Source organism: Leptopilina boulardi, unplaced genomic scaffold, assembly GCF_019393585.1.
Source record: "Leptopilina boulardi isolate dan_hultmark-lab unplaced genomic scaffold, ZJU_Lbou_2.1 LbouV2_362, whole genome shotgun sequence".
Classification (NCBI taxonomy): Eukaryota; Metazoa; Arthropoda; class Insecta; order Hymenoptera; family Figitidae; genus Leptopilina; species Leptopilina boulardi.
Genome location: NW_026137932.1, coordinates 613,011 through 629,117, shown reverse-complemented (window position 1 = coordinate 629,117; position 16,107 = coordinate 613,011). Strand labels below are relative to the sequence as shown.

At 28.0% G+C, this 16,107-nt stretch overlaps 2 protein-coding genes and 1 long non-coding RNA gene across 4 annotated transcripts; 1 reads left to right on the top strand and 2 right to left on the bottom strand.

The window, feature by feature from the left end:
* Nucleotides 1–71: 71 nt before the first annotated feature.
* LOC127286754 (poly [ADP-ribose] polymerase tankyrase-2-like) lies at nucleotides 72–2,001 on the bottom strand. Its single transcript, XM_051313332.1, has 3 exons — nucleotides 1,893–2,001; nucleotides 994–1,406; nucleotides 72–854 (listed from the first exon to the last, which is right to left on the bottom strand). The coding sequence occupies exons 1-3, from the start codon at nucleotides 1,999–2,001 to the stop codon at nucleotides 72–74; spliced, it is 1,305 nt and encodes a 434-aa protein (XP_051169289.1).
* Nucleotides 2,002–4,566: 2,565 nt separating this feature from the next.
* On the bottom strand, nucleotides 4,567–7,156 carry LOC127286646 (general odorant-binding protein 56d-like). Its single transcript, XM_051313147.1, has 5 exons — nucleotides 6,989–7,156; nucleotides 6,343–6,421; nucleotides 5,822–5,913; nucleotides 4,998–5,103; nucleotides 4,567–4,762 (listed from the first exon to the last, which is right to left on the bottom strand). The coding sequence occupies exons 1-5, from the start codon at nucleotides 7,034–7,036 to the stop codon at nucleotides 4,686–4,688; spliced, it is 402 nt and encodes a 133-aa protein (XP_051169104.1). The 5' UTR covers nucleotides 7,037–7,156; the 3' UTR covers nucleotides 4,567–4,685.
* A 3,937-nt stretch (nucleotides 7,157–11,093) lies between these two features.
* Nucleotides 11,094–12,888, top strand: LOC127286648 (uncharacterized). 2 transcript variants are annotated; one of them, XR_007843774.1, is made up of 4 exons: nucleotides 11,094–11,596; nucleotides 11,805–11,936; nucleotides 12,061–12,109; nucleotides 12,151–12,888. It is a non-coding gene; the product is annotated as an uncharacterized LOC127286648 (long non-coding RNA). The 2 variants fall into 2 exon arrangements; XR_007843773.1 differs by lacking the exon at nucleotides 12,061–12,109 and having other exon boundaries at nucleotides 12,151–12,887.
* The last annotated feature ends 3,219 nt before the right edge of the window (nucleotides 12,889–16,107 follow it).

Genomic DNA, 16,107 nt, shown 5'->3' with positions numbered 1-16,107 from the left:
ATACCACTTACATTTATCGAAAAACTAGTGATATGATCAACAACTTCTCCCAAATTCTCAATCTGTAAAAATCATCTTCTAATTAAGTAGGCATAGCATGGAAACTTTGCACTCATATTTGAAATGGAAATTAACTCATTTGTTAATTTCACATTTCTAATAATTCGTATAACAGTCGAAAAATTCCTTGTCAAGAAATCGTAATACGAAAAACGCCTATCTTTAAAAATCATAATTTTCTTCAGAGTTATAACTTCTAATATCGATTCAGCAAAAAAAATTAATGCCTTGTCATGGTCACTAGGTTTTATATAATTATCAACATAGTCATCTAACTCATTATATTTAGTGCAATAATCGCAATAAAAACCTGCAATCCTCGACCAAGGATTAGACACTCGCTGTAATTCCGAAGATTTAGACATTTTCCACAAATCATCGGAACCTAATTCTAATAACTTCAGAACTACCTCCGGTTTATTAAAACAGGCCAACATTTGTAAAACTGTCCAGCCTTGAAAGCTCACAGCATGGAGGTCAGCTCCATGGTAGACCAGTTTTTCGATTGTTTGTAAGGATGGCTGTTTTTCCATCCACACAGCAGATATTAAGGGATTGTGTCCCAAGGAATTTTTTGTTTCCATGCTATGCCCCTTTGTAACTAGTATATCAATCATATCAATTTTATTGTTCATGACCGCAATATGCAGAGCAGTGTTACCCCTATATTCCGGAATTTCGCAAATCGGTAAATATTCCAGGAAAATTGACATCTCCCTCAAACGGCCAGTTTCACAGACACGGAAAAAGGGATTATAACTAAATTTTCCTTGAATAAATGGATTTCCTCCGTTCTTGAGTAATAAAGACAAAATTTTTCTTTAAAAAATAGTGTCCGGTACGTAACACAATTTATGCATCTCGCCAATAAAATATTTAAAGGACGAGTTTAAAACATGTCTAGTATCTGCGTTCCCCACACACAAAGTGTACGGGATTGCTTGGACGATGATAATTTTTAATAATATGAGATTCAAAGTTTAATATATAACGCTCGCTACAAAGAAAATGCATTGGGTCATTTGAATAACAGGAGTTTGGATTGCTTTCCGCTCCAAAAGCTAATAAAAGACTACATATTTTCTCATTTCCAAAATATGAGGCATAATGAAATGGTGTCAATTCGTTTCGTGTTTTACAATTTGGATCTTCTCCTTCATTTAAAAGGAACCTCGTCCCTTCCTCAAGTTGTAAACATACTGCATAATGCGGAGCAGTTTCACTATATCGTCCCCGATAACTAATTTCAATCGTAAGAAATCTCTTTATTATCTCATCACTTCCTTGCCTATTAAATAATGGTCTTACGTAACATGTATTTTCTTCTAAATATTTTTCGCAATCTTCTAAAATGAATTGTAAAATATTTATATTTAAAATCTTAGCTGCAAATAAAATTAATACCAGATAATCAGGAAATTCAGGTTTAGAATATTTTTGAAGTTGTAAAAGAGCTTTTACAACGTTCTCGGTGCTTTCAAATTCATTAACATCGCCATTTAAATTATTATTTAAAATCGCACCCGTCGAAAAAATCTTGTTAAAATTTAAAGGAAGTCTGTTTACAATAAGACAAACAACTTTCTCAGAACCGAAAATTAAAGTTTGACGAAGTAAATTCCAATCATTAATTCTATTATCATTTAACAATACTTTGACCATGTCGACAGAATTTTGGAGAGCGTAGAACTGTGGAGAATTCTTCTGCCTGTTCCAAAGGTAAACATTTGATTCTAGTTGACACAATAGGATCGTAGCTTCAGGTGTTTCCTCTTTAGCGATGATATGAAGAAATGTATCACCAAATTTATCAGCTTGCTAAACGGTTCTACTTGATGCAAGCTGGTTAATGCGAAGCAGATCATTCTGCTTCACTGCTTCATTGAAGCTCCTCATGACATCATTTGAGATAGAGCTTTGGGATGTTGCTAAAAATGCCATTTTATCTGAAGTCGTGCAGCAAATCTTCTAAATGGTCCTGAAAAATAAATAAATATTTTTAAATGTTTTGCAATAAATATTTCTTTATATAAATTTGGAATATATAAGTTAACAAAACAAAATAAATTCTATTTATTTTTTTTTTTTGCAAATTGTACACAGTTTATAATTGAAAAATTGTTTAATATTATATAGTATACATTAAAACATACCAAAAGTAAAATGATGTTTATATTTTAACGTTAGAAAAAGAAAGTTTAAGCTCTATAGTCCAGTGCTGAATCTGAAAAAATGCACATGGCCTTAAGGCTGTGTCCATATAATCGGCTCTTTATGTCTACATTACAGAGCAAAACATAATGAATATAATAGATTTTTTATGAATTCTTTTGTATGCCAAATAATTTCAGAGACCGTTCGACACTCTTAAGGTCATGTGACTGTTAGGTCTGTAATATGCTTCATATACAGCATATTTTTTTATTCATTAGTACAATACATAAGAAAATGTTTCAAAAATACATTTTAATGAAAATTTCCTGTGGAATGCCCCATATACTCTGGCACATGACAACAAATCTTTTTACTATTTTGAAGTTCACCACAAAATTTTAACTCAATCTATCAAATATTTTGCAAGAATCCTGCAGAGAATATTTACGTGTGACATCACAACTGTCACATGACCTTAATTTATCAAGTATTTATCGAAAAACCTGAAGAAAATATTTACATGTGAAATCATAACAATCACATGACCTTAAGTCATTTTTCAGAAAATTCAAGTGTCTTATTGTTGGTCACTCTCCCCTATAACCAATAGTCGTATAAATTTTTTATTTGTTTACATATAGATAAGTATTTCATCATTATTTTATTTATAAATTTAAACTTATTTTATGAATATTAATAATTGTTTGTTTAAAAAACAGCGTTATTTTTTATAAACAAATTCAAAAATTTTTTTCGTTAACATATTTTGAAAGTCAATGCAAAACTAAAAGTAGGTCTATTTTTAAACAACGCGAAAAAACAGATGTTTAAAAAATTCATAATTCGAAAATGTGAGCACTTATAAAAAGAAGGAAGTAATGATTAAACTTTTTATTTATATAAAGAACGAAAAAAAATATATTTCCCGAATTTAAATTATCATGGTAAATTTCATGTGGAATCTCCCAAATATAGGGAATTTTACATGAAGTTGTCAAAGAAAAAAAATGGTTTTTTTCTTGTAATTATTTTTTTCTCAAATATTAAAATAAAAAAAATTTCATTAATATCAGTTTCGTAAGATTTTTTTATGCTCTTTTGATTAGTAATATGCATTTTAAAAAAAAAAATTTTTGACCAAAAAAAATTAGAGTTATTTCTTATAAAAATATGAGACAAAAATGTTTAAATGTTTGAATTTTGAAAAATAGTAAAAAATTATCAAAAATATCCAAAAATGGTGAAAAAGGCAAAAAATGTTAATTGTCAATATTTAAACATTTATGCCCCACTTATTCAACAATATATTTTAATTGTGACGCTCCACGGTGAAAGGGTGCTTAGCTGTTTTTGACAGAAATAAACTTTGCAGTAAAAATAAATAAAAGCGATTAGTTTTCGGTACAAACTATTATTATTTAATTATTTATTAGATGCAATATTTTCAGTAAAAAATGCTTTTGATGTTAAATAATCAAAAATAAATCTTTAATAAAGCAAAAACTACCATGAACATAACCTAAAATTTTAAGCAGCTAAGCACCCTTTCACCGTGGAGCGTCACTTTTAAAGAAAAAAACTCAGCTTTCGATTTAATAAAAATCGTTCCTTTCACCCCGAAAAAGTCAAATTTATTTTTGAGTTTTATTTTTTTAGTCAAAAATTTTTTTTAAAATGCATACTACCAATCAAAATAACATCAAAAAAGCTTTCAAAACTGATATTATTAAAAAAAAAATTATTTTCATATTTAAGAAAAAAAAATTATTACCATATGCAGTATACCGCGTAAAACCCAAAAACTTTCACTACTATTTTTACCAAAAATTATCATCTATGAGTACTACAAATGCCCTGAGTTTAAGCGTGATCGGAGAAATTTTTTTACCTTGATCACTTCACTTGGAATACCTCACATCTATAAATTAATTATAATATAATTTGATATTTAATTTTTTTAAGTATCTACATGGTGTTTATTACCATTTTACCGAATCGTAAAATGTCAAAAGAATAATTGCAGGTTATGGTGACTGATAGAACTTGTTGCGCACGAGAGATGCGTATAAGTTGTGTATTTAATCTTAAAAGAAAATGCAAATTCATTATTTTCCAACCAATCAAATTTATACGATAATGTATACCCAGAGAAATGATATATATTTTCCTAAGAGCCAAACAAATATTTAATTCATTAAAATAAATTTTATTTTGTTTAAATAAAAATTTTATTTGCATTAAATAAAATTTTATTTTTGATATATTAAATATTTATTTAAAACAAATATAAAAATAATTCAAAAACTTACTTTTAAATAAAAAAATTAAATGGGAAAAAATTATTTAAGGCTATTTGATAAAATAATTCAATTTATTTTGTTTATAACATTTTACATAAATTTTGAGGAAATAATCTATAATTTAGAGTTGTATAACAATTTCTATTCAAAAAAATTATAAATATTTTTTAATTAAAGAATAGAGAAAGTTTTCTTTTCCATATAGCATTTCATTACTTTCAATCCAGTTTCGCAATCATTTGCTCCTTCTGAAATCATAATGAAAAAAGATAAATATTATAAAGAACTTTTTAAATCTGAATTAGTTAAAAAATAATTAATTTTTAGCAAAATTTCAGTCACTGATTCAAATAAAAGATTTGATAAAATCAAAGAAATATTTCTTTGAGTCAACAAACAAAATACAGAAATAATTTCTTTAAATCAAAGAAATTTTTCTTTGACCTTATAACAATACACAAATTTGAATTTTTTGTTACTTACTCATTGTTTTGCATTCGTTAATGATTTCTTCTGCCTTATCCTTAGGAACTGAGTCTGGGACTTTAGAACGAGCAACTTCCTCATTAATTGTTCCATCGGCATTCATCTAATTTAGCGTCATTATTAATAAATTTATAACAATTTTCCTAGTGGCTATTATAATAAGAAGGATCATGCGATTCGAAATTTCTCATGTGAAATTAATAAAAAAAAAAAAATTACTAGTTTTTTTTGCTAGTTAAATTTGCTAGTTTAAATTGCTAGTTAAAATAAATTGTTAAACTACTCCGAATAAAATTCTACCTATATAATATTCTCATAATAGAAATTAAATTTTAACGAAGCAAGAACAATTTTATTACATATAACTGAAAAAGTTTATACCTTTTTAATAATAGTTATTATTCAATTTCAGTAATAATTATGTAACATTTTTTACTTTTTGTTCAAAATTGCAGAATTGAATTTTTAAAAATAGTTCATTTTGCTCTTTAAATTGTTACAAATCAAAATTTTATCATTTCAAAAATCACATATAAAAAAATAATTTCAATTTTCATATTTTAATTGTTTTTTTATAAAATAAAATTTTTGTTTGTAAACGATTCCCCTATAATTCTGTTTATTAAATTCTTTTCAACAATAATATTTTATTCAAAAATTTTTTTTTTATTTTTGTTTAAAAAACAAATTAAATTTTTGTTCTTTTATATTTTTTTAAAGCAAATATATTGTTTAACAAAAAATGTATTATACACATTGTATGTTTTATTCCATGGGAAATGGGATCTTAGAGATGCAAAAAAATTTTAGGTTGTTCTTACAATTCCAATTTTTTTCAACAGACAAGATGAGAAACAGGCCAATTTAGTATCAGACTCGTCAGCTTTTCCTTCTTTGGCATTTTGCACCACAGCTTTAAAATAAAGAGTATAAGATAAATATTTTTTTTTATCTTAAATATTAAAAGTAAAATTTTTGAAAGAAAAATTCATAGAATTAGGATTAAAATGCCAATAGATTTTTTTTCGCAAATAAAGTGACGAAATTATTTTCTTCTTTAAAAATATTTTCAAGAATTTTTTATTGCAAATTTTCGTTGGTTATGATGATTTCATTTTAAAAAAAAACAAAGATAGAAAAATTATAGAAAAAATTGAAATGTTTTCTTGAAAACATTTAAATTAATAAATTAAATGTTTCCAAGAATTTTTTTTTAATTTTTTCTGTAATTTTTCTATTTTTTTTTTATAATATAAAATAAAATATTTTTTAATTTTTATTAGTTTTTTTTAATTGAACAGTGTGAAAAAATGTCAAATTAGAAAATACATTTTATTCTTACCGGGATCAACTCCAGATTCTTTAATACATTCTGCCTTATATGCAGCAAGCTTTGCTTTTTGTTCGTCAGTGAGACCGGCCTGTAAAACAGTAATTTTTGAATTAATTAAGAAAATAATTTTTTTATGTAAAAAAAGAAAAGCAAAAAAAAATGAAAATAAAATTTTTTAGTTTTTATAATAAACAAAATATTATTAATATTATGTATATATATAAATTTTGAAAAAAGTTATTTTTGGTTTTCAAATTTCATGTCTATTCATGTTTAATATTTTTTAATTAAATCTACACTAGAATTTTTTTGCTAAGAGAAATTTCCTTTATATAAAAAAATTTAATTAAATTAAAAAAATTTTTAATAGTTTTTTTATATTATATTTTAATAAACAAATTTAAGATAACTTTTTTAATAATAATTCCAGGATTTAAAGTAACTTCTACATAGAATTAAAAAAATTATAATTTATAAAATTAAAAAATTTAAAAAAAAAACAAATTTTATATTAAATTAAAAAGATTAAAAAATTTCTGAACATTTTTTATTAATTTAAATAATAAAAATGAATTAAAATTTTTTTTGATTAATTTTTATTGTTTGAAAGAAAACAATTTTTTTTTAATAATTTTTTTTTGAAAATAATTCTTACCAAGGCACCGACGAAGAAAAGAGTGAAAATTGCAAAAAATGCTTTCATTTTTATAAAAGTAGTTTTTTGTGAGATGTGCCTTGTTTGAGAATGAAAACCAAAAGATTACTGAACATAGAACGTTTGTTTCAGAGACTTTTATATGATTCGCAAGAGTTAATACATATAAACATGAATAGTAAAATCAGCTTCTTAATATTTTTCTGGTCGTTGACCATGACCGGTTATCCAAGTAATAAATAAATGATGATGAATTTTTTTCTTATCGACATTGGACAGAGATTTTTATACAATGATACAATATTATATAACTAAATATATATAATGTATTAATATGAATATAATATTTTCTTTTTAATTTTTTTTATTTTTATTTGTAAATAAATTAATTTTAAATTAAAATTTTTTTAATTTTTAATCTGATTATTGTTAAAAACATTAATTTTTACACACTTTGGAATCTTCGGAATAATCCAGTAATTAAAAAATTTTTTAATAAAATTATATATTACAGAGAGCGTGTTCTAGACCACGATTCTTGTTATCGACATTTACCGACTTAGCTCAAAGTCAAACCACAAAATCTTTAAGGAGAGAATAAATAATATAATGTGTTTTATTATATTAATCATCATTAGAAAATTTTTATACAGTTAGAAGCGTCAAATAAAAAATTTTTGAATTTAATTCTTATAAAATACTTAAAGTGATGTCGCACACCTAACCTCAAATTTAAAAAAAAATTCTAAAAATATATTATAATAATTAATTTCTCACCATTTTCAGTACATAACAGACATTCCTCGTCATATATTAGACATCTTCAGAAAATTCCAAATCAATCTTTTTAATATTTTAAGAGTAAAGTTCCCGACAAAATTAAAATTGTTTCGATGATGTCACATAAACCTTATAATTTAAAACATTATTATTATTATTATTATTATTATTATTATTATTTAATTATATTATTATATTATTTTAAAAAACATTCTTAACGGAATTTTTTTATAAATCCAATTTGTGATTTACAAGCATAAAGTAGCTTTAAATTTTATCTATATATGTATACAATTAGACGATATAACTATATGCAAGTGGTTTTTGCATAAGACGATAATTTAAAATTAATTGACTTTTAAGAGCAATGATTCGACAAACATTTTTATGACAAATTAAAGTGAGAACTCAAAAAGTAGTATGCGATATAACAAAGTAGAAGAAGAAAAAAAAATATATATATATATATATACCTATAATCGACATTTACAGATGTCGAGAACTATGTAGCCAGAATCCTGTTTTATAAATATATGCAAGGTCATTTTGAGATTTATTGATTTTTAACATGAATTTAAAAATTTTTTTAAAACCCTGTATAGAATATCTAATAATTCACTTTTATATTGTTTTAATGACTGTAGATGACAAAAAAAAATAATATTATGTCATGAGATATGTAAAAACATGCTGATATATTAATTTTATATATCATATGTCCACGTGACAATAATTAATTAAAAATTATTGATAATGAAGAATAAATTAAAATAAAACATTTCACTCAGCAAAAATGTTATCTGCGTGAAATTTTATATTTAATGAAATTCTTTAACAATTAAATTATTTAATTTTTAATATTAATCTTAATTTTTTTAAACACTTTTGACATAAAGTGAAAATAAGAATTGAGCCGCCGGAATGTAAAAGGGCGCATAAAGTTTGTACGGCCGTTTGAGTTGGCCGGCTGTACAAATTTTATGTGCCCTTTTAATTTCCGGCGGCTCAATTAGAATCAGTGAAAGTACCCAGATAGCACGTAAGCTTGCAGTAACATTGCGGCAAGCTTGCCGCGCAATATTGTCAATCTTGCCGCAAGATTACTGCGAGTTTTAAATGTCCCATCTGACTGAAAGCTTGCATGGTAAAATTACCGAAAGATTGCAGTGTAAGGTTACTGCAAGATTGCACAATACGATTATCGCAAGATTGCCCAGTGAGCTTGCACGGTAAGCTTGTAGCAAGGTTGACAAATAACATATTGCTTTGAACTTAAAAATGTTTTTTTAATGTTTCGTCTAATTTATATAATTTTATTATATAAATTAGACGAAACATCAAAAAAAAAATTTAAGTTCAAAGCAAGGTTATTTGTCAACCTTGCATTAACGTTGCAGAAGCTTACTGAGCAATCTTGCAGTAACCTCACACTGCAATCTTTGGGTAAGCTTACCATGCAAGCTTTCGGTCAGATGGGACATTTAAAGCTTGCAGTAAGCTTGCGGCATGTTTTCCGTGCAAGGTTGGCAATATTGCACGGCAAGCTTGCCGCAAGGTTGCTGCAAGCTTACGTGCTATCTGGATAGAAGTGAAAATGGAATTACATAATCGACGCCCAGTGACCATATGAAACATTTATTTAAAAAATTGTTTTTTTTCAACTATTTTATAAAAAAAACTTTCAATGCATATATTGTCTTTCAAATTAATATAACTATTATATTTCTATAAATACAATTAGTTATCTGATTGATATAAAAAGTATTATCTTATAACCTTCTGTAGTATTGTATCCCTAGTGAGGTTGTTCACCGCCAATTATTTGTATCTTGTAAAATTAGATTTACAATTACAATATTGGATTAATTTTTTTTTTATTAATAATTGTAATACGCGTTCAATTAATGATTATTACCGGATTCATTCATTGACAATTTATTTAATTTTATGTATTCCATTTATTAATAAACAATTTATCTATTAACTTTAATGACTTTATAATGATTCCATAACACAAGTAAAGATTTGTTCGTAAGTGGAAAAATGTTTTTTACCAGTGTATATGTATATATATTTATACGATTATAAATTATTTTCTGTCTAATTCATTAAATTAACTCTTCATGAATAGTAGAATATTGTTTTGACAAATTTAATTTTAATAACTATAAAATTCAGTTGATATATTTCTGTTGCTGTGTCTACATGTAAATAAAAAAAGAAAAATTATCTTTTTCGTTTTTATTTTCGATCAACATTAAATTTTATGTGAGTTTACTTTTTATATATTTTTTTTTTTTTGTATTTTCTTTATCAAAATTATTATTTTATTTTTATACACGATTTTGAGAACAAAATTAATTTTATTTAAAAATTAATATACACTCTTGGCCAAATATGCCTACACATTTTTGTCATTTTCTAACTCACATGTTGTCATGTCAACACGTGCGTTAGAAGAGGACAAAAATATGTATAGGCATATCTCACCACGAGTGTACTTAGGGGACTATACTCTGGTTTGGACGCCGTTTTGGACTTTGTTTATAATCTTTTTTAAAAAAATTAATTTAACGTTATTATTTTCCTAATAGGGTAACTGCACCAGTGGTGGATCAGTTAAGCCCCTTAACTTTCTTATTTTGACTTTGAAGTTCTGTATAGGTTGTTTTTAGACAAATTCGAGGTTATTCTTTATAGTATTATGGACCAGATAGTTCCAATAGACATTTCCTTCAAGGTTAGACTTAATTTTGACACCTACGTTTACTTTAATGCTCCATCAAAGATAATTTGTCAATGATCCTATTCTGGATCACTGTTTGCACCAGTCATGGTTATAGATTGCTCCAGTGGTGGATCACTTAAAAAATCATACTAAAAAACATTGCATTTTAAAATTACGAGACTGAGACGTTTTGCAACTTTTATAAGGCTTTACGGACAGATTTTCAAATTCATTTTTCTATCCATATCCCGTCCTCTTTCATTTCTATAGGTATAATGTGACTAAATATTAATTAATCATCTTTTTATTAGAATTTTTGGTAATAAATAAATAGAAACTCTTAAAGCTTCAGTTTCAATGATAAATAACATTTATTAATTCTGGGTATTTTAATTCAACAAAAATTTAACAATTTGAAATCAGGGGGTCGATTACGTAACTTTCCCACTTCCCACATCCCACATTTTACATCCCACTTCCCACATCTCACTTCCCACATTTTACAACCCACATCCCACATCTCACTTCCTACATTTTACATCCCACTTCTCAATTCCTACATCCCATTTCCCACATCTCACTTCCCACATATTACATCCCACTTCTCACTTCCCACATTTTACATACCACTTCCCACATCCAACATCTTGTGGGAAATGGGAGAGATGTGAGAAGTGGGATATAAAAGGTGGGAAGCGTGATAAGAAAAGTGTAATGTACAATGTGAGATGTGAAGTGTGAAAAGTGAAATGTGAGAAGTGGGATGTGAAATGTGGGAAGTGAGATGTGGAATTGAAATATGGGAAGTGGGATGTGGTATGTGAAATATGGGAAGTGGGACATGAAATATGGGAAGTAAGAAGTGAGATGTGAAATATGGGAAGTGGGATATGAAATATGGGAAGTGAGAAGTGAGATGTGAAATATGGGAAGTGGGATGTGGTATGTGAAATATGGGAAGTGGGAAGTGGATATGAAATATAGGAAGTAAGAAGTGAGATGTGAAATATGGGAAGTGGGATGTGGTATGTGAAATATGGGAAATGGGAAGTGGATATGAAATATGGGAAGTAAGAAGTGAGATGTGAAATATGGGAAGTGTGATGTGGGATGTGGTATGTGAAATATGGGAAGTGGGAAGTGGATATGAAATATGGGAAGTAAGAAGTGAGATGTGAAATATGGGAAGTGGGATATGAAATATGGGAAGTGAGATGTGGGAAATGGGATGTGGGAATTGAGAAGTGGAATGTAAAATGTAGGAAGTGAGATGTGGGATGTGGGATGTGAAATATGGGAAGTGGGAAGTGGATATGAAATATGGGAAGTAAGAAGTGAGATGTGAAATATGGGAAGTGGGATGTGGTATGTGAAATATGGGAAATGGGAAGTGGATATGAAATATGGGAAGTAAGAAGTGAGATGTGAAATATGGGAAGTGTGATGTGGGATGTGGTATGTGAAATATTGGAAGTGGGAAGTGGATATGAAATATGGGAAGTAAGAAGTGAGATGTGAAATATGGGAAGTGGGATGTGGTATGTGAAATATGGGAAATGGGAAGTGGATATGAAATATGGGAAGTAAGAAGTGAGATGTGAAATATGGGAAGTGTGATGTGGGATGTGGTATGTGAAATATGGGAAGTGGGAAGTGGATATGAAATATGGGAAGTAAGAAGTGAGATGTGAAATATGGGAAGTGGGATATGAAATATGGGAAGTGAGATGTGGGAAATGGGATGTGGGAATTGAGAAGTGGAATGTAAAATGTAGGAAGTGAGATGTGGGATGTAAAATGTGGGAAGTGAGATGTGGGATGTGGTAAAGTTACGTAATCGACCCCCAGGTGTTACCAATTAATAAACATTTGAATTAGTGTTAACTAAAATTTAACTCATAAAATTTTCAATAAAACAATGCGTCAACAGGCGAAAAGTAGGACTGATCCACCACTAGATTTTGTTACTTTTTTGGTTCCAGTCGTGGATCACCCGAAAACAATGGACACGCGCTACTTACAGACGTAAATATTGTTCTCAGGGCTCTATGGGGATGAAACGAAATGCCTCCTATTGTGAAAAGAATTAAAAATTGTCCTAAAATGGCTCCAAAGCTTTCTATTCCAAAATATACTCTTAACTTACATGTTAAGGAAAACTCTTGTTTTCTGTCACCACTTTAGTAATTGTTGTCCTGCTTTCTTCGCGATGAATTTAAAATTTTTTTTAAATTGTAATATTGATCTGTATAACTTTCTTAACAATTACCGACACTTGCGGTTCATTTATTTACAAACGTGTAAACACAAATGACCATTATTCTCGCAGTTGATCCACCACTGGTGCATGATCCACCACTGGTGCAGTTACCCTATCTTTGGCAGAATATGTGCTGTGTGTGTGCAGATGTGTGTGCGACAATGTTTATTTGTATATTTATTTATAAATTGTGTCAAATTCATAATTAACAAAGTGTAATTAACCCTGAGTGTATAAACTGTCTAACCCTAAGTAGAAACAACATTTTCGAATTGTGCTATAACAATAACCAGACATGTTTTGCTATTCGATTTTACACATCATTTTTTCTTCAATCATGAACCCCACAATACATACAATACAGGAATTTCTTTATTCATTTTTTATGTTCAATCACATCGCTCACAAAACTTTTTTCGTTCCTACAAAAAACACCGACGTCACAGCAGACGCTACTTTTGATCCTCCAAAAATGTAATGGCACAAAAAGTTAGGTTTCACTACGAAAACCTCGCCACGTCCATGCATAGATGGCGCTAGTGTTTTTATTTTAAGAACACAGCGAAGTATCCAACCCTGAATATATTCCCCTATAAAATGGCATTTGTGTAACATCTGCAAGAAAAATACCACTTTGCTGTTTTTATAATTTTTTATAAAAACACTTTTCTGCACTCTTTTTTTTCTATTTTGCTACATACGATGCAGAAAAGTGTACTTTTCTGCACTGTTTTTATAATATTGCTGCTTACGATGCAAAAAAATACACTTTTCTGCAGTGTTTTATAATGTTTTTGCATACGATGCAGAAAAGTACTATTTTCTGCACTGTTTCTCTTATAACTGTCTTGTCCACTATGCTGTCTAAAAATCTTGTTTTTTACACTATTTTTAAAATTTTGTGTTTTACTATGACGAAAAGTATACTTTCCTACACTGTTTTTTTTTATAATTTAGTAGCTAATAACTATGTAGAAAAGTAGTTTTCTATAATATTTTTATATTTTATATTTACAATTTGTCGATAAGTAAGGTTGCCATAAGGCAGTCTAACTTGTGACATAGCTTGACGTCACTTTTGAAAATGGCAACTTGTCGGAAGACATGCAATGCATTGAAGTCAATGGAGCAAATCAGTTTTTTTAACATAACTTTTGAAAAATTAATTTTTGAACCCAAGTGTAATTGTAAAATATTTTTTATTTATAGAGATCTATTTTAAATATTTTACAATTACACTTGGGTTCAAAAATTAATTTTATAAAAGTTATATGTTAAAAAAAACTGATTCGCCTCATTAACTTTAAAGCATTGCATGTCTTCCGACCAGCCACCATTTTGAAAAGTGACGTCACGCTACGTCACAAGTTGGACTGCCTTATTGTCCCCATTCGCCAAAGTTCACACTCGCCATTTGTTATAATTTTCGTCAACTACCGCATCCTGCTCTAGTGAAAATTTAGTGACTATTTATGTAGTTAAAATTAAAAGTTACTATAAATAATCACTAAATTTTCACTAGAGCAGGGTGCGGTAATTAACGAAAATTATGACAAATGGCGAGTGTGGCGAGTGGGAACAATAGCAACCTTCTATAACGGTCATCTTCATAAGCAGAAAGTTGACTGCCCAACCATGTCGATTAACCTACTTCTGTTTTTAAGCCATGTCTTTTTTTTTAGAAAATAATTATCGCAAAATCAAAATAATTATCTTTTAGTTTTGTTGCAGAGAAATAATATGATCTCCTACTATTGAAAGCAATGGTTCTTCAAAATGCAGATCATCAACAATTAAGAATAATCCAATAAAAGAAAATTGAATTCAAATTTTTTTATTAAATTTAATTGTTTCTTAATTTTACAACATTAATCCAGTATCGATTGATAAAAAAAAAATTATGGATGATAATGAAAAAATTCGTAACGTTGTACGATTGTCATTTTTGAAAATTTTATCAAATCTAAATCAACATTTAGAAAAAGATTCACCATCGGAAGATGATTTAAATTTGTCCTTAGATTTGTTAAGTGAAAAATTTAATCGACTGGAGGAACTTGACAAAATAAATTTGGAAAATATGTTAAATAGTAAAATGGCAGAAAGTGAAATTGCACAAGTATTACATGAAGTTGATGAGTATAAAATGAAATTTTCACGTGCTAAATTGCAAGTTGAAAATAAATTAACAAAATCGTCGTCAAAAAATTTTCAACTTTCAAATTCTTTTCCTGAAAATAATGTCGAGGGTAATCGAGCTTTTTTATTGCCAAAAATTGAAATAAAAAAATTTAATGGAAATGTTAAAGATTGGTTATATTTTTGGAGTCAATTTAAAAAAATTCACGAGGATAAATCACTTGATAAGGAGGATAAATTTCAATATCTCATTAATGCAATGGAAAAGGATTCAAAGGCAAGTGAATTAGTACAAAGTTATCCGTGCACTGGTGACAATTACGATAAAGCATTAACAAAATTAAAAATGCGTTTTGGTCGCGATGAATTATTAATTGAAGCCTATATTCGTTCAATTCTTGAATTAATTTTAAAAAATACAACAAAATGTGGTAAAAATATTTCACTTCCAAAAATTTATGATAAACTACAGATATATATTAATGCTCTCGAGTCAATTGGTACTCTGACGGATAATTGTGGAATAATTATTTGTACCTTAGTTGAATTATCACTCTCAGATGATGTACTTCGTACATGGAAGAAACATCATAATTCAGTCAATATGAATACAGAGGAAACTCGATTGATGAAATTGATGGAATTTTTACGAACAGAAGTGGAACATGAGGAGAGTATTTATTTACTAGGCGAAAAAACAATTGACGACTCTGTAGACAGTAAAAAGAAGAAAAGTACAATTTCTAAGAAGAAAAAGAAGAAAGTCGATAAAAATAGTTCGGAAGGATTACTTTCTTTTCTTTCCTATTCTACAAGAAGACTTTTTAGGGTTCTTATTAGAAAAGTTGAATAAATATTCGCAAAATTTTAGATTAAAATTAGATGGAGGCGTAAAGCGTCAAATTTTGTACCTAGACCATGAGTGCGAGAAGGACATGTGTTCTTTATCTCTTTCGCACTCATTATCTAGTTACAAAATTTGACACTTTATGCCTCCATGTGATTTCACAAGGGTTGAGTATGCGTAAAGTAATAAACATGGTTTTTTACGGTAAAATAACAGGTATTTCACCTATTATAAGGTCTAAGCACAATAGAAACGTAACCGGAATCGTAATCGCAAACGGAAGAATTAGTAAGAGAAGAACAACAATATATGACTCTCCTTCTCTAACCCATTCTTCCGTTTACGATTGCGATTAAGTTTCTATT